The sequence below is a fragment of the Citrus clementina genome, unplaced genomic scaffold, assembly GCF_000493195.1.
Source record: "Citrus clementina cultivar Clemenules unplaced genomic scaffold, Citrus_clementina_v1.0 scaffold_3, whole genome shotgun sequence".
NCBI classification, from domain to species: domain Eukaryota; kingdom Viridiplantae; phylum Streptophyta; class Magnoliopsida; order Sapindales; family Rutaceae; genus Citrus; species Citrus x clementina.
Window position 1 is genome coordinate 45664837 of NW_006262339.1, and position 27369 is coordinate 45692205.

The window sequence follows — 27369 nt, forward strand, 5'->3', positions numbered from 1 at the left end:
GGTCCCCACAATGTTCCAACAGAGGAAAATTGTCCATCCCCTTCAAGGGTGATGGCAAAAAACATTACTGAAGATGGTGAGTCCGATAGTCGCTCAAGATGTATTCAGTCATCACTTAACAAATTTGTAACTGTAAGTAAGCGAAAGTATGAATCTATTGCTAGACCGCTGACAGAAATGCCTCTCCTAAGAAATCAAAGCCTTCATTGTCAAATGAAGAAAAGTAATTCTGATATGGACGCTGTGGACACAAGATCCCCAGTTAGGCGTCACCTGGTTGATGATATCGCCAAGCTGAACAAGATTGAGCCATTCAAGTGTAATAAAGCAGACAAGGTCTCCAAGGAAATTGAAAACATACTTTCTTCTGAAGGCAATACTAATGAAAAACCTAGAGAGGTATGTCAATGCTTGGTTATCTCTGTTTGTTCTGTATTTTGATACGCATTCCTGCATTATTATGTATTTAAGGTTGGCAGTTTATATGAAGATGAGCTTTGTACATGCCCCTGGCACCAGCCAATATAACTGTTACCATAAATTTTGAAGGCATCTTGCATCATCAACTTTTCTTTCACGAATAATAGTTAAGGCTAAAATTATCTCATCCAAGTAGCAACTAAAAGAGCATGTTTTTCATCTTTGTTGTCTTGTTTTTTACGTTAATGATATGCTTAGCAACAGACCCAGACATTTCATTTAGAGGGGGCTGCCTTTAATAACACCAATAATATATAAAATATGAGATTATTGAATTCACATGTACAGACAGATAAAAGTAATTTCGTTTAAAATTAAGAATATATTTTACGGATCCAGCTACAGCACAACGGGTGCACCATACCCCTCTTTTTGGTTTTTTTTTTTTTTGTTTTTGACTGCACCCCTTAATCTCTTCTGTAATTACCATTTGTTAAAGTGATTTATTTTTCCTCTTTCTTCAACTCCTCACCTTTGCATTCTTCCCTTTTTTTTTCATTTTCAATTAAAACTGTAATCAACCAATTACAATCAATAAGATGCAACCTGATATCTTCATTGAAGCTACTTCTTTGTTCTCTTAAGATTCATTTGCTTTATATCACATAAACAACAATGAATTGAACTTTTTGTATAAAAGAAAATCACGTAGATATGTTTTTGTATCCACACTTTATTTATCATCTACAATAAATTTAGGTGCTAGTAAATTGATTTTTTTTTTAATCTTTTATTATGTGTCTTCTTCCCCTCTTCTCCTCCATGCATCTCTTCATTTTCTCCTTGAACAATCTAACTCTAGGGCTTTTCAATAATTGATTTATTATTATAACCACCAATTGTAAAACTCCTCTCTATTATGTCAATGGTTTTTTTTTCTTTTAAGGTAAAAAGAATTTTAGCAAATGATCAAAGGTGAGAGTTTTAGCAAAAGTTCAAAAATCATCTTAGTTTCTATTGTCTTCGTTGATGCTTCTGACATGTTTGGTCTCTTGATTATAACTTGTGAGAGTGGGTATTGTAACATAATGATGATAAGTAGTGATTCCTGCTACGAGAATTTGGGACGGAATAGTTGGAGCAAAAGTTTTTGAACTTTGGCTTTTCTAAATTTTCAGCAAACAAGGACTGCATTATTAAAAAACATTTAAATGCATCCTTGCCCTTGAAACTACTTTTGTGTCAGATCCAATGGTGGCTTTACAAAAGGACAAAAAGAGGGGCGTGGTGTACCTGTTGCACCATAGCTAGATCCATATTTTACAGTGGAAGATTGATATCGTAGCTTTTATTTAGAAAGGTTTAACACTAAAAAGGGAGCAAAAAGGAAAACAAATTAAAGAGTATTGGTTACTTGACCTTTTTTTTAAGATTAATTTTAAAATTATTGGTATATTATTTTCTAGGGTTTTATCTCTGAAAAACTCTCTTATTTAATTGAAAGAAAAAAATTAAAGCAGTAGGGGCTTAATTAACATTTTTTTAGGGGCCTAAATGATATTTTATAGTGACTACAAGGAGAGTTTCATTTCCCTGGGGACTTTGGTCCGTGCTGGTCTTATGCAATTAATATCATCACAAGGATATTGTACAATTTTCTCTTGCATTTCATGAATTTAGATAATAAAAAGTTGGGTCCATACACATCACTAGCACTAGAACTTACAATTGACTGATTGAGCATTTAGGGTGCGTTTGAGATTGGGGTTCGGCAGTTGTAGTTTAAAAACTACAGCACTAAAGTGTTTGGTAAACATTAGCTGCTGTAGTTTGGAAAATATGTTGATATTATTTTTCACTTGTATAATAAAAAATCTATTATATCTTTAATAATTTTTTTAAAATTATTATTTAAAATTTATATTTATTACATATTATTAATTTTTGTTTTATTGTTACAACTTTTTTTCCACAGTAGCTGTAGTTTAAAATTACAGTACCTCAATCTCAAACAAGACCTTAATAAATTTATAATTTTATATATAATCTTTTGTTTTTTTGTAAAACACACACACTCTCTTCGGATAGATATTAAAAAACCTTGCAAGTTGACTTGAAGGTAAACCTTTATGTGCTTATCATTGATTTGTCACTCTGAATTGTACCTAAAATGTTTACATTTCTTTGTCTAATTATTTATCTACAGGAATTAGTCACTCAAGAAAAAGCCACACCTCTTTTGAATGTGCCATCAATTGTTTCATCTAGCAATGATCTCAAAAAAAATTCAGAAGACCTTTCAGTTGCAGCTTCTCATTTGCAATTTTCTGGTTCAATATTAGATGCTCCAGTGCCTTCTTCTTCTCTAGATATTTGTTCCACCTTGCAATTTAGCATTCAAGATTTGAGGAAAAGGAGGCAGCAGAGGCTGTCCATAATGCAATCTAGTTGTCATACATCTGGAAGTGTAAAGATGAGAAGGTCAACAATGTTGCAGGTTTCTTTTAGCTGGCACTAGAACTTGATTCTGCTCTTATTCTAATTAACTTAGTTTCTTGTGTAGGTGCTTTGCTGCTGCGACACTGGAGCTTTCTCAACCAGAAAATGAGGAGCGTAAAGCAAGGGCTTTAGCTGCAGCAACTACCGAGTTGGAAAGGCTCTTTAGAAAAGAGGACTTTGGCAGAATGAAGGTGATTTATTGATCGTATATCTGCACCTGTATCTGCACAAGTTTGAAGCTTGACTTCGTTTGTCCCATGTTTGCATGACTTGGTCTCTCTCTCTTTTTCTTTTTTTTGTGTGGGGGGGGGGAGCATTTTGCTTTTTGATGTTGAAAAGCCTGTTGCCTGGAGAGAAAATCTATATTGGGAATCTATCCTTCTTAAGGATATCCACCTTGTCGTTGGGGCAGAAATAAGCGGGTCTAGTGTGTTGGGTTGGGTTTTAGTACATCAAAAAGCAAAATGGTTTTCCGTAGAAGCATCTACAAATGAAGTTTCAAATAAAAATGATCGGTCTCCGCTGATGGTCCTAATGGTTTTCTGTACCCATCCTAGCCTTCTTGATTTTTCTGTACGCATTCCTTCAGGGATTAAGCTTTTAGCGATTTATTGGTCATTAGAAGCAGTTTCCATTTTGTAGGTGATTGGGCAGTTCAATCTTGGATTTATCATTGGGAAGTTAGACCAAGACTTATTCATTGTGGATCAGGTAAACTCTCAATGAGCTTCTGAACTACTCTTTTCCAATATTTTTGTGTTTTGTAGTATTATTGTCAAATAATAAGTTCATAAGATTGCTTTTGTGCTCACAAGTTTCTCTTGCAATTACTTGCTTCTCCTTTGTGTAGAATTCTTGATACATTTATTTTTTCATTCGCTTTCAGCATGCTGCTGATGAGAAATACAATTTCGAGCGTCTGTCTCAATCAACCGTCTTGAACCAGCAACCTTTGCTTCGGTGAGCAATTACATCTTATCTAATTGTGTATTTTGAAAATGAAGAACTTTGCATTTCATGGAATGTCTAATTATGTGCATAGCCTCTTCTACTATGTGTTTACCAAATGTGGATCAAGAACTGTTATCATTCTTAGCCCTGACTTTACTCTCTCACACAAACCCACTTCACTTCAGCATTGTTTATTTAGAGAATATGCTTAACTGGTTCTACTTGTTGGCACTAGTAGTGCTGGAATGGTTTCTTTAGGCAGCGATTTTTTATTTTCCACATGCTTTTGTTATTATACTCTGATTATGGAATCATTCTTTGTGATCTCAATTTGAAACCCTGTCTCGCATTTTCTTTGCAGGCCATTGAAGTTGGATTTAACTCCCGAAGAAGAAGTTGTTGCTTCAATGCACATGGACATAATCAGGTGCTCACTTAATTTTAGGCTTCTTTCCTTCTATTCAGTTTATTGTTTTCTCCGAAACCTTTTTATGATACTGGTAAATTTCTTCTGAAATCTTTAAAACTGAAACATTTTTCCTGAACTTAGCTATATCTGTCTTGATTAGGCTAATTTGTATGTTTGTATTAGGCCCTGTTTGGTATTGTGGTTGGGCAAGCTACAGCGCTAAAATTTTTGGTAAACACTTGCTGCTATGGTTTGGAAGCTAAGTTGATTTTATCCCACACTTATATAATGAAAAACTTATATTTTTATTTATTTTTGGTCAAAATTAGTATTTGATGGTCATATTTACCACACAAGATCAATTTTTATTTTATAGCTACAACTTTTTTCCCCACAGCAGCTGTGGCTTACAACACCTTAATACCAAATAAGGCCTTAGTTGGGAGACTTCAGTATTCTTCGGCCTGGATCCTGTTTTGGAAGAATTTTTTTTTTGTTTGCCCTTGCTATTAGTTACGGAGTAATTTTAAATCCCTGCTATTGTACTTGGAGTTGTCGTTCTGTTGATGCTGCTTTGATCACACCACCTTATAGATGCGATTGCTATACTAACAGGATAAGTTTTTGAAACAAGTCCACTATTCTGATTTTTTCATGTTTCTAGCATGTCATATTTATTTTGCACTTTTTGATTATAACTTGGTGGAAGTTTCAATGTCAAGTAGCAGCAGAATTTATGCTATTTAGGTATTATTCATCTTTTTTGTGATTTTCATAAATTTGACTCTTCTTTTTTTTTTTGGCTTTTTTTCCCTCCCAAAATGAAAATTTCTTTCAGTTTAATGATTTTCACATGCATTCTGAATATTTAATTGCCAGGAAAAATGGATTTTCTTTGGAAGAGGATCCACATGCTCTGGCAGGGCTACGCTTTAGATTGAAAGCCGTTCCCTTCAGTAAAAAGATAACTTTTGGAGTTGAAGGTAGTCTTTGTTATCATTTTCTTTTTCCAGTATTTTAGCAGGTTTTTGGTTTGTCTTTGTTTGTGGTATATATAGATAAATCAACTCTCGTGAAGCTCAACATGAGAGTACTTTTAGGAGCAACTGACCAACAAAATGAGTGATTATTTCAGAGCTTTTCTGTATTTGCATGAAAACAAAATGGATTTATGATTTAACAGAACATCATTTTTTGGTTTTTGATCTCCTTGAGTGGCTTGGAGAAGGTGGATAGATAAAGTAATTAGTGGCAGGTACTTATTATTGATGTTTCTTAGGTTAACTGATTCCATGGCTATGTTTGGCACCCCTCTAAAGCTTGAGGAGACCGCTCCTACATATAGATCAATTCCTTGAAAATTTTCAACTGATATGTGATTGTAAACTGATCCATGCTAGGAGCTGCTCAACACCTCAACCCCAGTTTGTTCAAGTAGCCTAGTTGAAGTTGGCTTATAACTTTCAAATAAACCAAGTTTAAGCTGTTCCTCAGCAGTTCACTGGGTGTTACCAAGCCATTGCTTCTGGTCCAAGAGTACAGTGGACATAAAAGTTGTGTAGGATTTACTTGTCAAAGAGAACATGAAAAGTGCAGAACCTTCTTCCTACTTCAGTTAGAAATGGTGTAGAAAGCTGACAAAATGCAAAGAAAGCTTACATAAATTCTGATGCATACACAACCATAAATCTCTGCACTTGAATCTAGGCTAAAGACGTTTAGTGCCAGTATCATAGACTCACTTATCCATAAACCTTCAAGCTGGATTTTCACTTCTCCATGTGCAGGCCTGGTGCTTAATTCATTCTGCATGTGTAGTGTTGCTTGATGAATTTCATTAAGTACTTTGGTCAGTTGATACTTGAAAGCAGTTGCTTCAGGAGGATCTCTTGGGCATCAATGAATATGCACATTTGTGTGATATGCAGTCTTGCAGACGTAAAACTTAAGCTATTTCTCTTTTACTGAAAATGAATTCATATTTGTTACACGGTGTGGCCAAGATTTTAATTACTTGCATTTCTTTAACAGATGTTAAGGACCTGATTTCTACTCTTGCTGATAATCAAGGGGAATGCTCAATTATCAGTAGTTACAAAATGGACACTGCAGATTCTGTTTGCCCATCAAGAGTTCGTGCTATGTTGGCATCACGTGCGTGCCGATCATCTATTATGATTGGTGATGCGCTTGGAAGAAATGAGATGCAGAAGGTAACTTCTATTCTATGATATAAACTATGAGAAACCAACTTAGATGGCTTCTAGTACTTGATGGAATATGATTATATTTCATGAATAGTTATATGTTTTCTCTTTGGGTTTTTGTTAAATATTTGAACTATCTTTTGAATTTGTGGGTGTTCAGCGAGTTAAATCTCATGGGGTGGTAACAGAGGTTTGAGGTTCAAACCTCACTCACACTACATATTCTAATCTATTACCTGTTTTTCTTTCTGGAATCTAAAGTCATCTCGATCTACACATTTCTGAGTGAGTTATCATTTGTGAGAACAAATAATTGAAGGGTAAAAAAGGTTATGTAATTTTTATTTCCCCACTTGTATTTTTCAGATACTAGAGCATCTGGCAGACCTGAATTCTCCATGGAATTGCCCGCACGGCCGACCAACCATGCGTCATTTGGTTGACTTGACAACCATTCGAAAAAATATTGACGAAAATGGTGCAGGCTGTTAGATTTAGAAGGACCTTTCAGTTATTTCTTTAGGAGCTGATGCAGAGTTGCGGACTTAACTTATTTATCAGTAAACCTTTTCCTTTTCCAGTGCATATTTTAAGGAATCCTTACTAGGTACCAACTCTTTATAGCAATGTATCTGTCCAGTTACATCCACTACATGTACATAAGATGTTCCTTTATGGGTTCGCTTAATGAATATTGAAAAGTCATAGTGAACTTTTGCTGATACTTTGGACTGGAGACATTGTTGTAAACAGCCACAGTACTTGTGGCGGTTAAGCTTATTTGCTGGAGGAGGCCAAGGTCCACGATTGGAGCCTCTCTCACCTTTTTTCGAGGCTCGGTTGGTATTTGCATTTTTTTGGAACCCTTGTGATTTATGAATGCAGTGTGTATTGTTATGTTTCTAAGGGGCAGCTACCTCTGTCAATAGCACATTTATTTTTATTTGTTTGGGAGAATTAGAATATTGGGAGAGCTGTTGCTTATGATTCGGAATTGATGAGAATAGGAACATGCTGGAGCGCATTTCATTGAACAGGGAAATGCTGCCTCAAACTCCCATCTGGTCATGAATTTACTCCATTGGTTTGTACATATGAGATATGTAATTGGTTAACAAAATGAGTAAATGACAATTAAGGCATCTAGGGTCAGTAATCAAGTAAACTAGAACTTATTATGAGGTCTCTTTAAAGGAATTACAAAGACAACAGTTTGGACGTCCAACCAAAGGACAATTTTTTTTTTTAATTAAAGAGTAAGTAAAGGAGTTTTTTTTTTTTTTTAGAAGGATGAAATTGAATCCAGCAATTTTTTTTCTTTAATGTTTATGTTTATTATTAGAACTATTTTATTTATTTCGTCTTTCTATTGTATAATCATTTTAAGTCTCCGACAGTTTAAATTTTTCTTCTATCTCTGCCATCGTTTTTTTTTCTTTTAGCATAAATTATCGTTTCATATTTTTGTCTATTATAATAATTCTAAATATTTCACTGGCAACTCATGCACCCAATAAAAAGTAATTACTGGGACTCAACTTTACTTCTGATAGGAGTTTATTTGGCTCCTCTTGCCTTGGGGATAGAATAGATTTTTTTTCAGTATTAAGTGAGGGTCGTTGTTCGTGCTCTAATTGCTTTCTAATTGTAAATATTAGTAGAGTTTTGATTGTAAAATACCAGTATTTAAAAAAAAAATCACTTCAAGAACTGTTAACTTTTATTTTAAAGATGCAATGGTGAAAATTCTCGTAGATTTAATGGGCGGCACAAGATTTTTTTTATTTGCACTTTTCCATGCGAATTATTTTTCTCTTATGTTTTGATAGGTCAAAGCAGTAGTGAAGTTGAAATTTTTTGAAAATACACATTAAATCCATTTGCACTTTGATTACACTGGGGAGGGAAGGAAAGGTGAAGTACGTGAAAGAAATAAAACATGGCAATTTAAGGGTAATTATTCACCGACCACTTATTTTTTTAGGCTTTTTTAAAAATAGATCATTCTTTTTTTTTTTTGGCTGAATTCCACCTGAAGTTACATTTCTTTGCACCTGTGCACTTTCGTTTGGAGACGACGCCATAGGGGCAAATTGGTCATTTCACCGGTGCAGCCCCCAAAACAACGTCGTTTTGCAACTTTGATTAGAGAAAACAGAAAAATAGTCCAGAGTAGAGCAAACAACGAGAATATCTATTATTTGTTCACACATTGGGTGAGCCACCATGCATGAAGAACTGGTAAAGAATTGTAATTTTTCAGTTGGGGGGCAAAACAGTCATTTGTACAAGATTTAGTTAGTTTTCTTAACATTCTCTAGACGGAAGTGGACAGGTGCAAAAAATGTAATTTTAAGTAGAATTCAGAAAAAAAAAAAGAATTATGTATTTTTGAAAAAATTTGAAAAAAATAAGTGGTCAATGGATAATTTTTGTAAATTTAATAATAAAAATTTTAAGTAAAAGAGGTGTACAAAATTGCTGGGTTAAACTATCCTCACCGTGGAATTATTCTTCCTCTTTTTTTTTTCTTTTTTTTTTCCAAAGTAAAATGAAAACTAACTTTACATATTTTAAGTTTTTAACTTGGACGTTGCATATTATCGTAACTAAAAAGGATATGTTACCAATTAACATTATGTAAAAAGTGCGGGGTACGTAAATAATTATAGATTAGTATGTTTTGACGGTAGCGGTGGCATAGTGACGCGGTGACTACCGTGCTCAACAAAAACCCGCTCGATCCGTTTTAAGCGAAAGGGAGAGATCGAATTTGCGAAGCCGCCTTCAGTTCTTCTTCTCTCCTCGAGTGATTGAAGTATAGTTGCTAGGGTTTTGAACTGGAGTAGCTGAAATTGTAATACACTTACTTTTATGCGAGATTCGGAAGCTTTGTTGAAGCCGTTTCGTAATCGTTCTGACTTTTGACTTTCCTTGCAGGTTTCTTTTTTTTTTTTTAAATTTCTGCGGGGTTTAGTTTTCTCGTGCCCTAGAAATCATGGTAAGTTATTTACTTCAACTATTCTTGCCCCGCTGTTTGGTTGCCCAGAAAATAGAAAACGAAAACTATATATTACAAATTCATTGTATTGTATATTTTTTTTTTTTTGCGGGTGGGGGTGTTTTGGCTTCTCTTTTTGTGTTGTATGGGCTTTGCAAAACCTAAATATTATCAATGCAATAAAAGTCTCAAAAGCAAAGTTATATTTTTTCAGGCAACCATTGAGGCATTGAGGTTGTTTCTGGTTTATATTCTATTCATGAATTTCTGACGACTATCCCTGTTAATTATCTAATCGACTTTTGTTTCTATCCCTCTTTGCAGCTTCCCCTTTCTCTACTTAAAACTGCACAAGGCCATCCTATGGTAAGGGATTCATCCTGTTTTTTTTTCTGCTTTGGTCTATATTCTTTCCAATGAAATTATCACTTTTATTTATTTATTTATTTATTTTTGTTGGGGGGGGGGGGGGGTTACAATCATAATTTTTGGTGATTTTTTGTTGTTAATAGTTAGTAGAACTGAAAAATGGGGAGACTTACAATGGACACTTGGTCAATTGTGATACTTGGATGAACATCCATCTTCGTGAAGTCATCTGTACATCTAAGGTACTGTATGCTTTTATTTAGCTCTTTTTATTTTCTAACTATACTTCTATATTTTAGAGTGTGTTTTGTTTGATTATCTAAATATTGTTGGCTTACAAGTTCACGAGTAGGTCTAATTGGAATTTTATGTAGGATGGAGATAGATTTTGGAGAATGCCTGAATGCTATATCCGGGGGAACACAATTAAGTATCTTCGAGTTCCTGATGAGGTATATGGTATATCCATTCATTTTGTTGTTTATCTTTGCTTTGGTGGGTGCTCCTTTTCTTTTTGTTCATTCAACAGAGGCTTCTTTTCTCTGAAGCAAGTTTAAGTTCATGTACTAAAAAATCACCCAGCAATGAAATAATTGTTCTATCTAGATGATGGGTTGATACATTATCTTTATTTTCCTGTTGGAATGTGTTCCATCTGCCCAAAAATACCTTCCAATATTTGACCAAAATATGAAATAAAACATGATGTAATTGTCTCAAGATCAGCATAAAACACAGTTAAATGATATCTGAATAATTATGTTTGTTAATAGTTCTCTTAGTTCTCAGATCTCTGGAACTAGTACTGTTGTTTCACAGAATTTTCATGAATTTTTTTGGCAGGGAACTGAATTCAAATATTTTGGACTTTCATATTCTTATTGATTGCTTTGGTTTTGGTATATTTAATTAATTATGTACTGTTGCTTCTGAGTTCAGGTGATTGACAAAGTTCAGGAAGAAACCAAGAGTCGTTCAGGTACGCTTTACTCTCACTTTTTCTCTTCTTTCTGTTTTTTGTTTTGTTTAAGCAGGGGAGGGGAGGGGGTTATGTTTACTGGTTATCTAGTAGGGAAATTTACTTCCAAGTATTGTGCATCCAGGAACTTGTAAGAATTAAGTTGAATTCTATTACTTGTTGCTATTCAAGTACTCAGTTTCCCTTTTTGTCTTATTTATTATGTGCACCTAAGTAATTTATTTGCACTTCGCATAATCTCTTTGAGCTCTACAACCAAGTAAATTTGGAAACTTTGGCCTTATTCAGATCGTAAGCCACCTGGGGTTGGTCGTGGCAGAGGAAGAGGTAGAGAGGATGGTGCTGGTGGAAGGCAAGCAAAAGGCGTTGGGCGTGGTCTGGATGATGGTAGTGCTAAGGGAGTGGGTGGAGGCCGAGGCAGGGGTGGGTCTGGTGGAAAGCCTGGTGGTAGCAGAGGTAACACTTCACTAAAATGTTGAAAGAGTGAGGAGTTTATAGTATGATTTTGATGCACAACTTATAAATTTAAGCACAGTTCCTCGTCTTTATGTGTTCACAATTACCAAGAATGCTAGAGTACTGTGTTTCAACAAATTATATTTTTGTTTCCATTTTGTAGACACTCTAGCTTGCAGCACATCTACAGTTATTGCCAGCTTACATTTTCTAATTTAATGTCAGGTGGAGGGCGAGGTCGAGGATAGTCTGTTACTGAAGACCAGAGGGCAAGCTTGTTATTTTCTAAGGCATTTTGTGCCCATCTTCTATGTGAATTTTCTGGTTTCAATTCGCATATGTTAATTTAAGCTTGTAGTTTTGTTTTTCATGTCTTTTTCTTCTATGTGAGATCACCGAAGTTGAATTTGTTGATTTTCATTACCAAATGTATGTAGGGTCGTATCACAGAGCTAAATTAAGCTTGTAGTTTTGTTTTTCATGCCTTTTTCAATCATTGGTTTTTCATTGTCGTTTGAAACTGTCAAGACGTGTTCATCCAGTTAATTTTAGAGAATTCTGCCATATCTTTGGTTATTCAGTTTTTTGGTGAAAACGTTCCCTGTTTGCCAATAATATTAAAGCAGTTGGCAGGTTGTGACTTCTCTCCATCTTCAATGCACCTTCAATCACCTTGCAAAATGCCAGATGCAACAGCAATTACAGAGTTCAATTGTCTTTAAACCTGACTTTACTGATAGGGAGTGTAATTACCTGTAGTGGGAGGAGGTAGAGGATTAGAAAATATTTTAGGCTTTACATTCCCCTCTACCTTTTCAGAAAGAAATAAAAGTACAAGTAATAAATAAATAACAAGTTACAAGTAGAGGTCACTTTTATGCGTATTTGTATTTTCGACCACTTTTAGATTCAAAATTGACCGTTTGTTTTGTGAAGTTGTTGGTTTAAAGTACGGTTTTCATTCCTTCTTGTTTTTCTCCACTTTTTTGCAAAACAAAGAGTCTAAAGATACACTGGTACAAAGGATTCATACAACACACGGTGCAGGTAATTTTTTCTTTTAAACCAAGAAAAGGAATCAAAATTGGACAATCTTTCCATAAATTTTGGGTCGTCAGTAAGGATTATGCCTATTCTTCTTGTGTGTCTTCGGTGATCTCATAACCATTGCGTTAGAGATCCACGAGCGATTTATCTCGGAAGAATCATCAGACAACCAACAGCACAGGCGGCCATCCTCACCACCTGTCCAGCCAAAAATTCCATGGCTTTGGGCAGGCCTTCCCTGCACGCTTGGCATAGGCAACACACTACGAACAACGGCTGTGTGGCCACCTACAAGAACTGCTTCTGGAGGTCCTATTGTTGCCGCTCCTCCATAATTTACAGGGAAATAGCCCACTGTACCAGCACCAGTGCCTCCAATAACCCACAAATTCTCACCCTCGCCTGGATAGTGGCAATCAACAAAATAATCAACCTGCCAAAATTAGGTAATTGGTAAAGAGAAATTGATATTGCAGTGCAAACTGCAAAATATTGTTACTTTCTTATACCAAAAGACGATAAATGCAAGCAACATTTCCGCATCCACATAGTTTCCAGCTTAGACACAAATTCAGGGTCTTTTATTCCGCAGACCATTTCTATATCTACAGTTCTGTTACAGTCACAGATATGTGGCCCTGTGACTTGGACTTTTCTTCAAGATCAAATTTAATTTGAACCTTGCTTCTTTCAGATTTCCTGTATGAGATAGTGACAAGTTAACAGGAATGCAAACTTAGATCAAGTGTGCAAACTGTCTTTTTCTCCAAAGCCAAATCTTGCAAAGGCTATTTGCTCATTCATTATATTTATTGAATAAAGCACGATGCACCTGAGTGATAACAATATAAGAAAAACAAATTTCTGTGCATCTTCCATAAAGACATCACAGTTGGTTTAACCTCCTATAGTAGTAAGAAGCAAGAAGATAAGGTTCAAATCACCCTTGCACCAACGTTGGTAAGGGGATTAATTGGGGACAGGATTGGATTAGGTGCATGGTAACTGAGGAAAAACAAAAAGTTTCTGTGCATGAACAATTCTTTTCTTTCACTGATCTAGCAAGATGAGTAGAATCTCTTGAGTGGACAAGACTTACATCATCCAGTGTCCAACTGTCGGAGGCTAATGAACGAGCATTCTCAAAGCTAGCTACATTCTGCCCGTCCTTCCAATCCCAGATACTACAAGTAATAGCAAATTCAAGTATATAAGAAGTATTAGCAATTCAAGTATAAGATATGTGTAGGTGGAATATTAGCGATGTTCACACACTTTAGGGTCAAAGTTGGTCATACATGAAGGTAACAGAGTGAAAAAAACTTAAAGCAGTTACTGGAGAAGAATGATACCTCAAGGTTTCGATGTGTGTCAAACACCAGAGATGTTTATTTGTTTCTCCAAAGAAGCCCACTTTCCCAACGGACGTTCCCACATTGATCACCTACGATTAAAACAATTAAGTCTAACAAAACTTCTACGTAGTAGGCCTTGTTAAACAAGATACAGTAGACATAACATTTTCACTCCTCTGCAAGCAGAATGCAGAAGGAAGAGAAACACCACTAACATACGGAAAAAGCAATTAATGTGAGAAGTGCCTGAGCACATTCAAAAAGGCAATTAGCACACATGTTGAAGCAAATTGGGTAGATATACACAACAGCAGAAAACCACTCTGAGAGAACCAGAAGTTCAACCCTGATATGCAGCCAATAATTCAAAGTCACTTCAGAGAAATTTCCATCTTGGGTCTCTTTGACAGCCACAGGTAAATACTAATTGCTCCAACATGCGCCTATAATTTTACCTATCTAATCAAGAAATGATTCCAAATATTTCCAAGAGAACAAAATGCCTCAGAAGCTCATAAAATGAATTAGTGGAAAGTAGCTACCTTCAATGACATGACGATTTCTCTTTGCACCAAATAATGGCTAGTTAGTTTGATGTACTATGATAAAGAATTGGATTGCTTCCTTCTTTAATTAACACCCCCCACCCCACCCCAGAAAAGAAAAAAATACCAATTACACTCCGCAAATGCAACCACATAGAATATTTAATTATGAATTCTTCATTCTCTTAATACACTTCACTTACAGATTCCAGAAGATCATCATCATTGATATCTCCACCAGTATCAAATGTACAAATCAATCCATCCACAGAAGCAGAAACAACCTTATTTTGATTGTTAGGCACAAAGTGAACCTGTAATAAATCATGACATTATTAAAATAAGGAGAAAAAAACGCTTCTATAATGAATACGCAAAGGAAGCAATAAATTTCTGCTGTGATATCAATTCATAAACAGACAGCATAAAACTTTAAGAACATCACTGAATAAAAAATCCAACAGTATTCACTGGCTTAAAGCTTGGGTATGTGATACCAACTTGTTCACCATAAAAGAACATGACCATTGCTTTGTTTCATTTGCACACAGAAAGCTACTGCATTTCTAAGCTGTACTCATCTTCTAGAGTTAAGTATAAAGTACATTTGAAAGAACATGTATATATATGCGTAGGTTTCCCCTAGCTTAAAATTTTGAGTTAAAAAGTTGACTTAATTTTGGATCCACTAAATCTGATGGTAAACATTTAAAGTTAAAATGTAGTATTATATATATATAGATTATTTAATTAGGGGTTCTTTACCATATTAAAACCAAAGATAAGCTAAAAGACAAAAAAAAATACAGACTACAATGTGATATATTTTGTCATGTAGTGTATTGAAATTTATGTTTCTTTTTTTATCTTTTAGCTTGTTCTCGACTTTAAAACTGTGAAAAAACATAGATTTCAGTACACAAATAAAATACATAGCGTTGGAGAGTGTGTGTGTGTTTTTTTTCCCCCTCCTTTTAGCTTACCCATTACTTTATTAAAATAAGGAATTCCCTCATCATAAAATTACTCGCGAATACCTCAACTTATAATCCAATATTTAATTACATCTGTACGTGATTTGCAGCCTCATCTCAACCCACTAAAACTTCAAGGTGTTGTCACATGAATAACTTTTATAATTTTAAGTATATGATTTGGCCAAAGTTAAACATAGATAAACATGAAAATAAAATAAATAAATAAATGTTGGATGGGCATCATAACGAAACCTGGGTGACATCCTCAACATGAGACTCCTCCAAACAAGCAACTTGCTTCTTGTTCCTCCAGTCCCAGAACTGTATCTGGATCAAATTATTTAAATATACTTAGATAAATGAATAAAAAGAAAGAATTGTGAAATCATATAAACTTGATAGCCCATCAGGAATTCTCTAGTTAAACTTCAATGTGCTCAAACCTGTGAACCACATCCAGCAGCAAGAAGATAATCAGTTGATCCTCCAAAAGAAAAACAGAAGATCTCCTGAGAACCAGCAGTTACACTCCATACCTGCAAGATTTGTAATAGATTAAAAAGAAAAATACTAAAAAACAAGGGACAAAATAAAAAAGGAAAAAGCACAAAATAAGTAGAATATTAAAATAGCATATATGTGAGCACACAGAACCTCATGGAATGATCTGGTGTCCCAAGCTCTGATGGTGCCATCAGAAGAGCATGAATGCAGAACGTGTGGGGTTGATGGACCTGAGAAAGATATTTGGTTTACAGTTGAAGAATGACCCTTGCACTCTCCAGAGTACTGACCGGTCACTGGTGAGTACAGTTTCACTACATTTGTTGACAGCGACACCGCCATTAATGACCAGTCATTCCTTGACCACGAATCAATAATAGACATCAAATTCCAAGCAATTGAGAAATGAAAGTTTGTGAAAAAAATCAATTTTTGTTTTTTGTTTTTTGTTTTTTGTTTTTTTGGTATAAGAATCGATCTTTGACAAGAAGACAAGGAAAGTGAGAAGCAGTACTTAGGAACGATTTCAAAAACATAGTCGTCGCCGAAGTTGGTTTGAATTGAGTTTTTGAGCCCAAATCTCTTGATTGAGTTTACATTATCACAGCTCTGGGATTTAGGTTGAGATTGAGATTCTTCCGCTTCCATCTCCATCTCTGTGCCTTCTTCTTCCAGTTGTTGCTCCCGCCTTTCCTTTCGTGTGTGAGGTTTTTAGGGTTTTATTCGCGTTTTGTATAGCGAAGTCTAATGGCAGGTTTTTTTTTTTTTTCACTTTTTTTCCCACGTCAGCCAACCAAAAAAAAAAAAAAATTTAAAATGAATAACTGCTTTCACTTCACATGTCTTTATTGTTCATTCTCTTTCTGTTTAAATTATACACACATTACAGTCACTGATCTTCACTGCCTGGCGGCGATGCTCACCGGAGCTGCCAATGCCCTCTAATTTCTCGCCACGTGGCATAAATAGGAAGAATCTGCCCAATAACTGCCTCATTCAATCCTTTCTCAGTCTCATCTCTAAAGGCCAGCTCTCTGAGGCCATCTCTTCACTTGATTTATTAGCTCAAAGAGGCATTCGCTTGCCCGCAGAAACACTAGCTTTTATCTTACAACAGTGTGCTGAATCAAAATCTCTAAAATTAGGCAAACGGGTCCATCTCCATTTGAAGCTAACGCAACGCAAAACACCCACAACATTTTTATCAAACCATTTGATCAGTATGTACTTCAAATGCGGCAGTGATGTGGATGCGCGCAAGGTATTCGATAAAATTCCTGTTAAAAATTTATTCAGTTATAATAATATGCTTTCTGGGTATGCTAATTTAGGCATGATGAAGCCTGCTAGAAATTTGTTTGATAATATGGCGGAGAGGGATGTCGTTTCATGGAATACGATGATCATAGGGTATGCAAAAAGCGGGGCTGTTGAGGAGGGTTTAAAGTTTTATAAAGTGCTGAGGAGGTTTTCGATTAGTTGCAATGAGTTCAGTTTTGCTGGTATTTTGACTATTTGTGTGAAACTGGAGGAGTTAAAGCTCACTAGGCAGGTTCATGGGCAGGTTTTGGTTACTGGGTTTCTATCAAATGTGGTGATTTCAAGTTCAATTGTTGATGCATATGCCAAGTGCGGAGAGTTGAGTGATGCTAGGAGACTGTTTGATGAGACCGATGCGAGGGATGTTCTTACTTGGACAACTATGGTTTCAGGTTATGCTAAATTGGGGGATATGGAATCAGCTAGTAAGTTATTCAATGAGATGCCCGAGAAGAACCCAGTTTCGTGGACAACTTTGATTGCGGGGTACACTAGAAATGGTTTAGGCCAAAAGGCACTTGAATTATTTACAAGGATGATGATTCTTCGCATTAGACCTAATCAACATACATTTAGTAGTTGTCTTTGTGCTTGTGCTAGTATAGTTTCACTTAAGCATGGGAAACAAGTACACGGTTTTCTGATAAGAACAAATTTTAGATCCAATACAATAGTGATGAGTTCTCTCATTGACATGTATTCGAAATGTGGGTGTCTAAATGATGGCAGGCAGGTGTTTGATCTTACTGATAATAAGGAAAATTCAATGCTGTGGAACACAATGATTTCTGCATTAACACAGCATGGTTATGATGAACAAGCAATACGGTTATTTCATGACATGGTTAGATCAAGTGTGAAGCCAGATAAGATCACTTTGGCTGTTATTCTTAATGCATGTACACATTCAGGTCTAGTGCAGGAAGGGCTCACGTATTTTGAGTCCATGACACATGATCTTGGCATCATTCCCAATCAAGAACATCATGCGTGCTTAATTGAACTCTTGGCCCAAGCTGGATGTTCTGACCAGTTGATGAATCAGCTCGAGAAGATGCCTTATGAGCATGACAGTTATCTTTGGAATGCCTTACATGGTGTATGTAGAATCCATGGAAATATAGATATGGGAAGGAAAGTAGTTGATCAACTTATTGATCAGAATCCTCAGTCCTCCGCAACCCATGGGCTGCTTTCAAGTATATATTCTGCTCTTGGGAAAGGAAGATTGGTGGAGAAAGTGAGACAACTAATAAATGAGAGACAGTTCAAGAAAGAACAAGCAATCAGTTGGATAGAAATTGAAAATAAAGTACACGCTTTCTCTGTATCAGATAGCTTGCATCCTATGAGAGATGTATTATATTCAGTTTTGGAACAGTTAGCTGGCCAGATGGGAGAAGATGCTCCATCACTTGATGCAGACAGGTAGAAGTTTGTTGTTTCTACTCTTTGCTTGGTTTTGTTGAGCCAGAGTAGCTGAAATTACGTATTCTCTCGATTTTCCATGACTTGTAAAGGAGCAAAATTTTTAGCAGAAGAGGTGTTTGCATTTTGTTATGATTTTATTGAACTAAATTTTTACGTGGGGTAATTTTCAAAAACCTCCCCTGAGGTTTGAGGCTGTTGCAAGTAGATGGCCAAGATTGTTTTATTTGTAAAAAAGCCCCCGCCGTCAGTTAAATTTTCTGTTGACTGGTAGTTGACTTAGAAAAGACTATATTATCCCTAGTGACAGTGCACTGAGATCCTTTGCAACTCTCTTCAATCAACTAGCAAGAAGTTGAGATTAAAATAGCAAAAATTGTGTGCTGCCACCCGTACAACCCTCTAAAACATCATTTTCCAGGTCAAGATCACTAAAGTACAGTACACCAGTTTCATTTCTATGCTTGATAGTTCTCACAGGAGAAGTCCTACCACTTAAATGGATCAACGAATCAACACACGAAGAAGATGAAACACCATCCTGCTGATAATCATCTTCCCCAAGCAGTAAGCAAGAAGACTCAGATGATTCATTCGAAAACAAAAATTCCATATGATGACCATATTTTTCTGATGGAGAAAACTGCTGAGCTGGAGCATATTTTTCAACCACCGAAGACACTCCAGGAGAATCTATTAAATCAGAATTTATCTGGGATAAAACACCATAAGAGCAAGTTGTTGTGGAGCCATCGGCTTGAATCATAGAATTGCAGTCTGAATCATCAACAGACTCTTCAGAGCATGTATCAAACTTTTTGTTAGAGGCCGCAACAGAGTTTTTCTACAAAGGATGATGTAAAATGTCAGAAACGCAATGAAGCAGATTCACCAAGAAAACAAAAATAAAATCTCTTACAACCAATCTTAGATGTTGAACTCAAAAATAGTCGTTCCCTTAAAGCAGACGCCAAAAGAAGGAAAAAAAAAAACTTCTTCGATTTAAGGAAAAAGCTAAAACTCTTTACCTTCTTGAGATCTGCCGTTAAAACTCGGTCTGAGTTGAGATTAGCATTACTCAAAAATCTGTGTTGCGATTGCTCCAACCTTCTCCGGATGCATCCAACATTATCTATAGGCATAGCAACCGTACAAGTGACCTTATCAAAATCTGGAACCTGTGACAAAACTTGTCAGTACTCAGCTTGTATTTCCAATTGACTAGAGAACAATCTTCATATGTAGTGATGCATGTGTAAGAATACATGCTTCTGAGGCAAATGGACAGAGTGATCATATAAATCTTACATTTAATTGCCTTGACCTTGCTTTCTTTGAAAGGGATCGTATACACATACACGACTCAGAAAACGCCGTCCATTTTTGCTATTTTAATCTCAACTTCATGGGATGTTTGCTAGTTGACTGAAGAGAGTTGCAAAGGATCTCAGTACACTGTCACTAGGGATAATATAGTCTTTTCAAAGTCAACTACCAGTCAACAAAAAATTTAACTGACTACAGGGAGCTTTTTACAAATAAAACAATCTTGGCCATCTACTTGCAACAGCCTCAAACCTCTAAGGAGGTTTTTAAAAATTACCCTTTTTACGTGATATTGTTGTCAGATTATCCAAAATTTTGAAAAGTGACCTCATAGGATACATGGTGCATTTGGGATTGAAGTTGGGCAGTTGTACCTTTTAAGTTCCAATATTTAAGTGTTTGCTAAACACTAACTGCTGTACCTTGAAATATATGTTAATAAAATTTTTCACTTGTATAATAAAAAATTTATTATATCTTTAATAATTTTGTCAAAATTATTATTTAAAATTTATATTTACTATATTTTATTAATTTTTATTTTATAATAATAATTTTTTTTCTACAGTAACTGTACATTAAAAGATACAGCACCTCAATCCCAAACGGGACCATAATATGTTTAATCGGTGGTAAATATTAAAGGAAAAAAAAAATCATATAAGAAAACAATATTCCTATTATTTTAGGTATCAATTCATGCTGTTGCTTTATATTCATATTATGTCAAAGTTAAGAAAACACAAATAGGATTTATTTAGTCAAAATCTTTGAATACGAATGAATATATATTATCTGTTTAATAATCTGTCAAAATCTTGAATACAAATGAAGATACTCACTCAATAAAAGAATCATCATAACACAATTACAACATAATTACTAGATTAACACAACAAGAAAACAACACAATTAATGAGAAAAATGACAAAGTTAGTGGGAAAATATGACACAATAACGACACGATATATTGATAAATGGGTCATAAATGACTTCATAACTTAGTAAACATGTTGATACAACAAGATTACAAAGGCGATCCAATGAAAATAAAAACACGACTATTCGAACGGTTGACACAACATGATTATTAATCATACGAACTAATGTTGACCATATTACAAATATTGTGTAATATTTACTAATTTATCTGAACAACATAAAACAATTTTTTTCATATTCATAATTAGGGATGACAATTTTTCCCGATGGAATGAGATCCTGCAGGATCCCATCTTATTTGGGACGGGATTTGGACATATTTTTATCCCATAAAAAATTTAAGGACGAGAATGAGCATTTTTTCATCTCACTTGCATATACGGGACGAGACTAGGATTGGCAAATTTCGTCCCATCCCGTCTCATTAGCGACTAAGAATGAGAATTTTTTTAATTGGGATGGGATCCCGCAGGATCTTATCTTTTTTGGGACAGAATCGAGACGTATTTTTGTCCCAAAAAAAATATAGGGATGGGAGTGAGACGTTTTTTCATCACACTTGCATATACAAGATGGGACTGAGATTGATCCTATTCATAATACACATAATAACTTACCATAAATTAATTTATAGAAATAACGCGAGTTTAGCTAAAGAAGAAAAACCTCGATTCTCTTCTCTAAAAACCTCATTCACACTGGGAAGAAATTTATTTTTTTTGCATAATAATTAAATCTGGACGTTTCATACGTACATCATAACATTTTTGACTTGTTATAATACTTTTGACTTGTGTCTGCTGACTAAACTCTAATGGCATTTAATATAAAGAAGAAAAATGCCAAGTAGAGAGAAAACTGAGAGAAAAATAAGAGAAATTGAGGAGAAAAAAGAAAAAGAAAGGAAAAGAAATTAAAAAAAGAAAGATAATTCCCTCTTAAACTAAACAAACAAGATGAAAATTAACCATATTTTTCCCTTATTTTCTCTCCTCTTTCATTCCCATTCCATCCCACTCCTCTCCTAACTATTATTCAGTTCCAAAAGGAAGCCCAAGACGAAGTCGCACAGTCCGAACACATTTGTCACGTAAGCTCTCGTGCAATCTGCAAGCTTGAAACGTGCTCGGTGCAGAAAGAGAGACCAAACGCCCGGGTACGGTATGATCTACTTCTCCCGTTCCTTTTTTTTTTACTTCTTTATTGGTTAATGAGAAACGTTCCAGTTCTCGCTAATCACCACATTCGACCCCATCGACATTTCCACACAGAAACAAGCAAGCACCAGAATGTTCGAATATGATAACACCACAATCATATAAGAAACTCGCAGACCACATTTATGCAACATCCACATTCATGCTGATAAACAAGCTAACTAAATAGTAAATTAAATTTGAAAGATAAATGCCACCATTAACAATGGCAGTTCTCTGTCTACAAGACAAACTGATGACTACTCTCAACCACCAGATAAACGAGCTCACAAAGCTCACTTCCAAATTATCTTCCACGAAAAAGACAAACAATACAACATCCTAATCCAAGTAAGAGAGTACTTTGTTTATATTGTAGCACCTATAAGAAATTTTTTACTTCACTTGTTAGGCAAGAAAACACACGCATCAATCCTGTCACAACAACTGAAAAGATTTATCCCATCCTGAAACTATAGATCGAGCGAACTTGGCATTTGGAACAACCACAATATTATGTGCTTTGAGCAGCTTCTGTTTTCCCTTCAGTAATGCCAGCATCACTCTTGTCCTCACCTTCCTCTTCTTGATTAGTATCTCCTGCCTTGCGAACTTCTTGTTGCGGCTTTGACACTTCTATATCCACAGAAAAAAGAAAAAGGCAAAGGCAACCAAATTAAAAGCTAATAAAACCAGGAAGTCAAGAAAACATTTAACACTAAGCAGGTTTCTTATGTCAAACAGAAATGAACAAGAAAGCTAAGTTGGAAAAATAAAGCCATCAATGGGCAAATAAACATAATTCAAAAGGCCATTGACATTCAATAAACATCTTGGAGACCAGTAAGGCCACTGATTCAGTTGCCGATGAAAAAGCCTAGCATCAAAGACACTCAATAATTTAATTTCCTCTCAAATCAGTGGCATATAATAAACTTTTTAATGGCCCAATTGTCACTATCATTAAAAAGAGTCTACAATTAATGAGGCAGTTAATGAAAGAAACAAATTGCAACTCAATATCCCTCATAGAAAATGAGGGAGAATATGGCAGATAAGTAACAAAAGGTTTGTGGCATTTTACCTTCATCATCACTGTCTTCAAAGCCACCCATACCATCATCACCTCCCATGCCACCAAAATTCTGCAAACAGCATCAAGAATCAGTAAAAGCAAACATTACAAGCAAAATTTTCAGAAGGAACCTGTCCATAAGCCATCATAATCATACCGAAAAGTCCATCCCCCCAAGATCCAAGTCACCTGCACCTGATCAAAGAACCAAAATTGATGAATTTTTCTTTCAAAAGCATAAATGTATTCAAAAACCTGAACCAAGGATAACTCATCAGCAAAACAGAAAGTTCATAATACCATTATCCTCGTCTTCGTCTACCCATTTGTCCCAATCAACTTTGACATAATGTGGTGTCTTGCCATCTCCACGAAGTAGTTTCTTCCACCATCCTTTTTCTGCCTTCTCCACGATGCAGAATATGCTCCTTACACCTACATTAATTTTGCTTTCCTAAAGCAAAAGGAAATAAAAGGATTAAATACAATATAATAAGACCTTCAAAACGCCCCCAGGGATGCAGCTGAATGGCTTTTAGCTCTATTTTGGGATAGCCACCAAGTCTGACTCCTCAGGAGATAGGGGTTAAAGATTATATTTGAGCTCTGTCCATCTCCCATACTTTTAAAATAAATATCATCAAAGACCTTGAGAATCTACTTTTAAGATCATAATAAATCCAAGCAATAGGATGCATGCACAGACACATGGCTTAGTAAAGATGAAACAGATCCATACTGACCAATTACCCGAGAACAAGGAGTAGAAACAAAGGTGGAAACATTATCAAATTAACTATACACCTCAATGCAATGAATTATCAGATTAAGGTTACAAATCTAGTTGCGTTAATACAAGTTACTAGGTTTTTCCTTGAGCGAGCAAAATGCTCAATTGTCATCAACTAATCATTCACACACCCACGCACATAAACATTAATGCGTAAAAGGTGCAGCATCTTACCTCCACGTTGACCTTATCAAAAAGCTCCAGCTTGAGCTCATAAAGGTGGTTTTCAGCACCAGCACTAGCAGAGAAGGAGAACACTCCCTCTGGCTCAAGATTTACCTTGGCATTTTTTGCGTCAGGTAATTGCACGGTTATAAATACCTTATCTTGCCTCTGGGCCCACTTCACCTCAGGAACACGGCTACAAAATTTAAAACAAATTTAGAGAAAATGAACTAAAAAAAAGGCGAAAATCCAGAGATACCACCGCATACACACCCTTAATAAAATCCTATCCAAATACAAGGTTTGGCCTCCAGCATAAAATAACTCGATCGCATTAGGTGACACAACAACCGCAACAAAATACAATGATGGATTTGCAGACAACCACAAAACTATGAGTGTATTCAGAAAGTCCATATATATATATCTACCTCTGTAATTTTTTTGAATGCTACCAGAAATTATTTCAGCCTAAGTTTTCCAGAGATTTCATTTTTATATCAATCAATTGGGAATTTGCCGTGTAAGCAATTACCAGATCTATCATATTCCCAGGGACAGCCTAACTCCACAGCTCCAACCTTCTTAAAAAATTATTTGAGTTTCAATAGACATAGTAGATATGATGTTTAATTAATTAACATACTACGTGGCAATAGGTTGTCTTCTTTTTCATTTTCGTTTGGGTAAAAAAGAGAGTCTAAAACTATAGATACCAGCTAGTTTGGCAAGTGAAGTAATATATCATGGGGGTATTACAAGACTCACATTGGTGGGTAGGGATCCAGTCATGCTATGGTTAATCAGATAGATAAATAACTTAAAAAATAAGAGAATTTTCAGCCGTGAGCGGATGAAACTTGAAACTTTAAAGAACAAAAGAAGACAACAAATTATAAAGATATGCAAATCTTTCACGCCATTATCTCTTGAACCTCACCTTTTGCATCAATATTTGTTTCACAAATAGAAAAAAAAAAAAAAAAAAAAAAAAACTCATGTTACACTGATAATAAAAAAACCCTAACTGGAGTAGCATCTTGTACAAAAGACATTGTTACAGGAAAGTAAGACAAAACGTTTTATTGCATCATTTCACCATAAACCAAACCAAGTATTAGTTAAATAAACAATAAAGAGATTACTCAGGTAGTACATTAAAGAGTGTGAGATGACGCGAGCGTGAATCAGTGGAATCGAGTGACAGAAGATCAGAAATCGAATATAACCAACAGGAGAGAAGACGGCTTACCTCATATTGTCTCGAAATGGAAAGAAAACAGTAAAACCCTAGAGCGAGAGCGAGAGCGAGAGCGAGAGTTGCGACAGCCTGTGGTTTTGTCAAGTAACGAGAAAGCAAGCGTGTTTATGCTTCAAAAAAAAAAGTATAAAGCGTCACTTCTAGTACTTTCTTCACCTTCTAGATATTTCTATTATTATACAGTACGATCACTCGGACGATTGGTGGCGGTTGTTACTGTGCGTGTGTGAGTTTTGATTGGTGGATTTTGAATCGGAGGTTTGGAGATACATGGGAGGATGAAATCGGACGGTGTTAAATGATCGTGTATAGTAGTTTTGGTGCGCCGACTTAGTTGTAGTTTAAGATGGGCTTTACCTTATGATTAAGCCCAATAAGAAGAAAGCCTGCATTGCCCATTGCCACGAAGAGTGCAACTATTGGCACCCGTCTACTATTATCTTAAAACCCTCTTTTAAACGTACCCTTGAAATAATTTAAAATTTCATAATATTTCTATTAACACCAATTAATTTCCACGAATAACCCTAATTGTTATTTTGCCAGAAATCCCATCTCGATGTCTATATCTTTTTATTTTAACTGTACTTATCTCTTTCTTCTCAATTCTCAAATCCCAAGTATCTTATCTTTCTTTATATTATTTTTGTTTCCCTGCTCATTTTCTCTTATTAGTTGGTGCTTTTGTTGAAATTTGTCAATTGTTCAAATTTCTCATGAGTTAGACGTAACAGTTTTGAGGTCCGTGACCTGAAAGAAGGAATAAGTTTTGCACATATGAGGTGTTGATGTTCGTAGGAAATGGCTCACTGATTAAACGATTTAAACTGTTAGCAATACTATTAGGATGCGTTTGGCATCCAGCATTACCATCCCGTATAGCATTAAATTAATACAACCCTAAAAACTGACTTCGTATTATACGGTATACCGCATAACATTACTGTTGTTATACAGTTAAAGCCGCATTAACTAAACCCGTGCGGGTATCGGGTTTACGCGTGATTGCTTATAAAGAAAGGGAAAAAAAAAAAAAAGAGTAATAGTTTTTCTTCTTCAGAACACGATTGAGCCACAGAACACGTCTTCTCTTTGCTTCCATTCTCTTCTCAAAACCCAATCTATCGCCGACACCGGCTCAGCCATAACATTTATCACCGACACTGGCACGGCAGCAGCCACTTTGAGTACTCGATGCTGTCAATGCCGTCAAGTTCTCCCGCGCGGCACCCCTACTCCACCATCTCTATGCCGCGAGTCCGCAGCCACTGCACGATATCACAACAAATTCATATTAGCATTTTTGCCTTTATCCATAACTTGAGTGTTTTAAATTATAAAAGCCATTTTTTTAAAAAAAGATAAAAAAGAAAAATCAGACCCCTGTGACAGTGTTACTTATTCTTTTTTGCTTATTTTCTTCTTCGGAAGAAAAGGATTTAAAGGGAGGAAAAAGGATTTATCGACAAAATAAATAAATAAATAAATGAAGGATGCAAAGAACCGAAAAAAAATAATTGTAGAATGATAACAAGGGGAGAAAAAAGAAACAGAGGAAGGAAAGAACAGAGAAGAAATTAAAGAGGGTTGAAGGTTGAAGGTTGAAGATTGAAGATTTTGTCCTGTTGAAGAGGGAGATAAAGAGATAAGGATGACGTGTCAATGCATAGACACAACTTTGTGTTTATTATTTTATAATTTTATTTTACCAATTTTTTTATAGAATTTATTTTACCGTTTGTTTTATTAAATAAGCAAAATATATATTAATTGTTTTGTCATTCATTCCTATTAAATGTATGTTTTATTATTTATTTATATTGTGATAACTTTTTAAAAGTTATTTGATTAAATTATTTGATTCGATTGTTATTTCAAAGTTTATTTAATTTGGAAAATGCTAAAAAAGAAAATATTATGTCACCAAAAATTTTATAATTTGTTAGTTTACATATGTTTTATGAAGAATTATAATTCTTTTTTACATTTATAATACAAGAAATTAATGTAAAAGTTTTAAAATTTAAAACCTCTATATTTAATATATTTCTAAGTATTAATAAATATTATTTTATAAATATATAATATAAATTAATCATAAAAAATTAATACAATACAATGCAGTATTAAATATAATATAATTAAAA

General features: G+C 35.2%; 5 protein-coding genes and 1 long non-coding RNA gene across 8 annotated transcripts in view; 3 read left to right on the forward strand and 3 right to left on the reverse strand.

Moving 5' to 3' along the window:
- Positions 1 to 7208, forward strand: part of LOC18048615 (DNA mismatch repair protein PMS1) — a 9386-nt gene extending 2178 nt beyond the window's left edge. Inside the window, 9 exon segments of the mRNA XM_006444236.2 lie at positions 1 to 399; positions 2627 to 2901; positions 2984 to 3110; positions 3562 to 3630; positions 3806 to 3879; positions 4232 to 4297; positions 5159 to 5262; positions 6311 to 6492; positions 6853 to 7208. The exon segment at positions 1 to 399 is cut by the window's left edge and continues 77 nt beyond it. Of these exon segments, the coding sequence (XP_006444299.2) occupies positions 1 to 399; positions 2627 to 2901; positions 2984 to 3110; positions 3562 to 3630; positions 3806 to 3879; positions 4232 to 4297; positions 5159 to 5262; positions 6311 to 6492; positions 6853 to 6978 (1422 nt within the window). The 3' untranslated portion in view covers positions 6979 to 7208.
- A 1940-nt stretch (positions 7209 to 9148) lies between these two features.
- On the forward strand, positions 9149 to 11934 carry LOC18048616 (probable U6 snRNA-associated Sm-like protein LSm4). Of its 2 annotated transcripts, XM_006444237.2 has the most exons (8): positions 9150 to 9343; positions 9427 to 9487; positions 9812 to 9853; positions 10000 to 10098; positions 10231 to 10308; positions 10796 to 10835; positions 11124 to 11291; positions 11517 to 11934. In XM_006444237.2, exons 2-8 carry the CDS (start codon positions 9485 to 9487, stop codon positions 11537 to 11539), a joined length of 453 nt encoding a protein of 150 aa, XP_006444300.1. In that variant the 5' UTR covers positions 9150 to 9343; positions 9427 to 9484; the 3' UTR covers positions 11540 to 11934. The 2 variants fall into 2 exon arrangements, with proteins under 2 accessions (XP_024045584.1, XP_006444300.1); XM_024189816.1 differs by lacking the exon at positions 9427 to 9487 and having other exon boundaries at positions 9149 to 9426.
- A 293-nt stretch (positions 11935 to 12227) lies between these two features.
- Positions 12228 to 16491, reverse strand: LOC18048617 (WD repeat-containing protein 89 homolog). Of its 2 annotated transcripts, XM_006444240.2 has the most exons (8): positions 16234 to 16491; positions 15870 to 16077; positions 15659 to 15751; positions 15468 to 15542; positions 14442 to 14552; positions 13691 to 13782; positions 13438 to 13522; positions 12228 to 12771 (listed from the first exon to the last, which is right to left on the reverse strand). In XM_006444240.2, exons 1-8 carry the CDS (start codon positions 16371 to 16373, stop codon positions 12406 to 12408), a joined length of 1170 nt encoding a protein of 389 aa, XP_006444303.1. In that variant the 5' UTR covers positions 16374 to 16491; the 3' UTR covers positions 12228 to 12405. The 2 variants fall into 2 exon arrangements, with proteins under 2 accessions (XP_006444303.1, XP_006444302.1); XM_006444239.2 differs by having other exon boundaries at positions 15870 to 16491.
- A 47-nt stretch (positions 16492 to 16538) lies between these two features.
- Positions 16539 to 18655, forward strand: LOC18048842 (pentatricopeptide repeat-containing protein At2g21090). Its single transcript, XM_024188901.1, has one exon. The coding sequence runs from the start codon at positions 16654 to 16656 to the stop codon at positions 18469 to 18471; it is 1818 nt and encodes a 605-aa protein (XP_024044669.1). The 5' UTR covers positions 16539 to 16653; the 3' UTR covers positions 18472 to 18655.
- Positions 18656 to 22095: 3440 nt separating this feature from the next.
- Positions 22096 to 25374, reverse strand: LOC18048618 (uncharacterized protein OsI_027940). The gene is made up of 6 exons (XM_006444242.2): positions 25214 to 25374; positions 23971 to 24157; positions 23307 to 23460; positions 23164 to 23201; positions 23016 to 23076; positions 22096 to 22567 (listed from the first exon to the last, which is right to left on the reverse strand). The coding sequence occupies exons 1-6, from the start codon at positions 25216 to 25218 to the stop codon at positions 22446 to 22448; spliced, it is 567 nt and encodes a 188-aa protein (XP_006444305.1). The 5' UTR covers positions 25219 to 25374; the 3' UTR covers positions 22096 to 22445.
- A 661-nt stretch (positions 25375 to 26035) lies between these two features.
- LOC112100210 lies at positions 26036 to 26749 on the reverse strand. Its single transcript, XR_002906530.1, has 2 exons — positions 26604 to 26749; positions 26036 to 26490 (listed from the first exon to the last, which is right to left on the reverse strand). It is a non-coding gene; the product is annotated as an uncharacterized LOC112100210 (long non-coding RNA).
- Between the last annotated feature and the right edge of the window lie 620 nt (positions 26750 to 27369).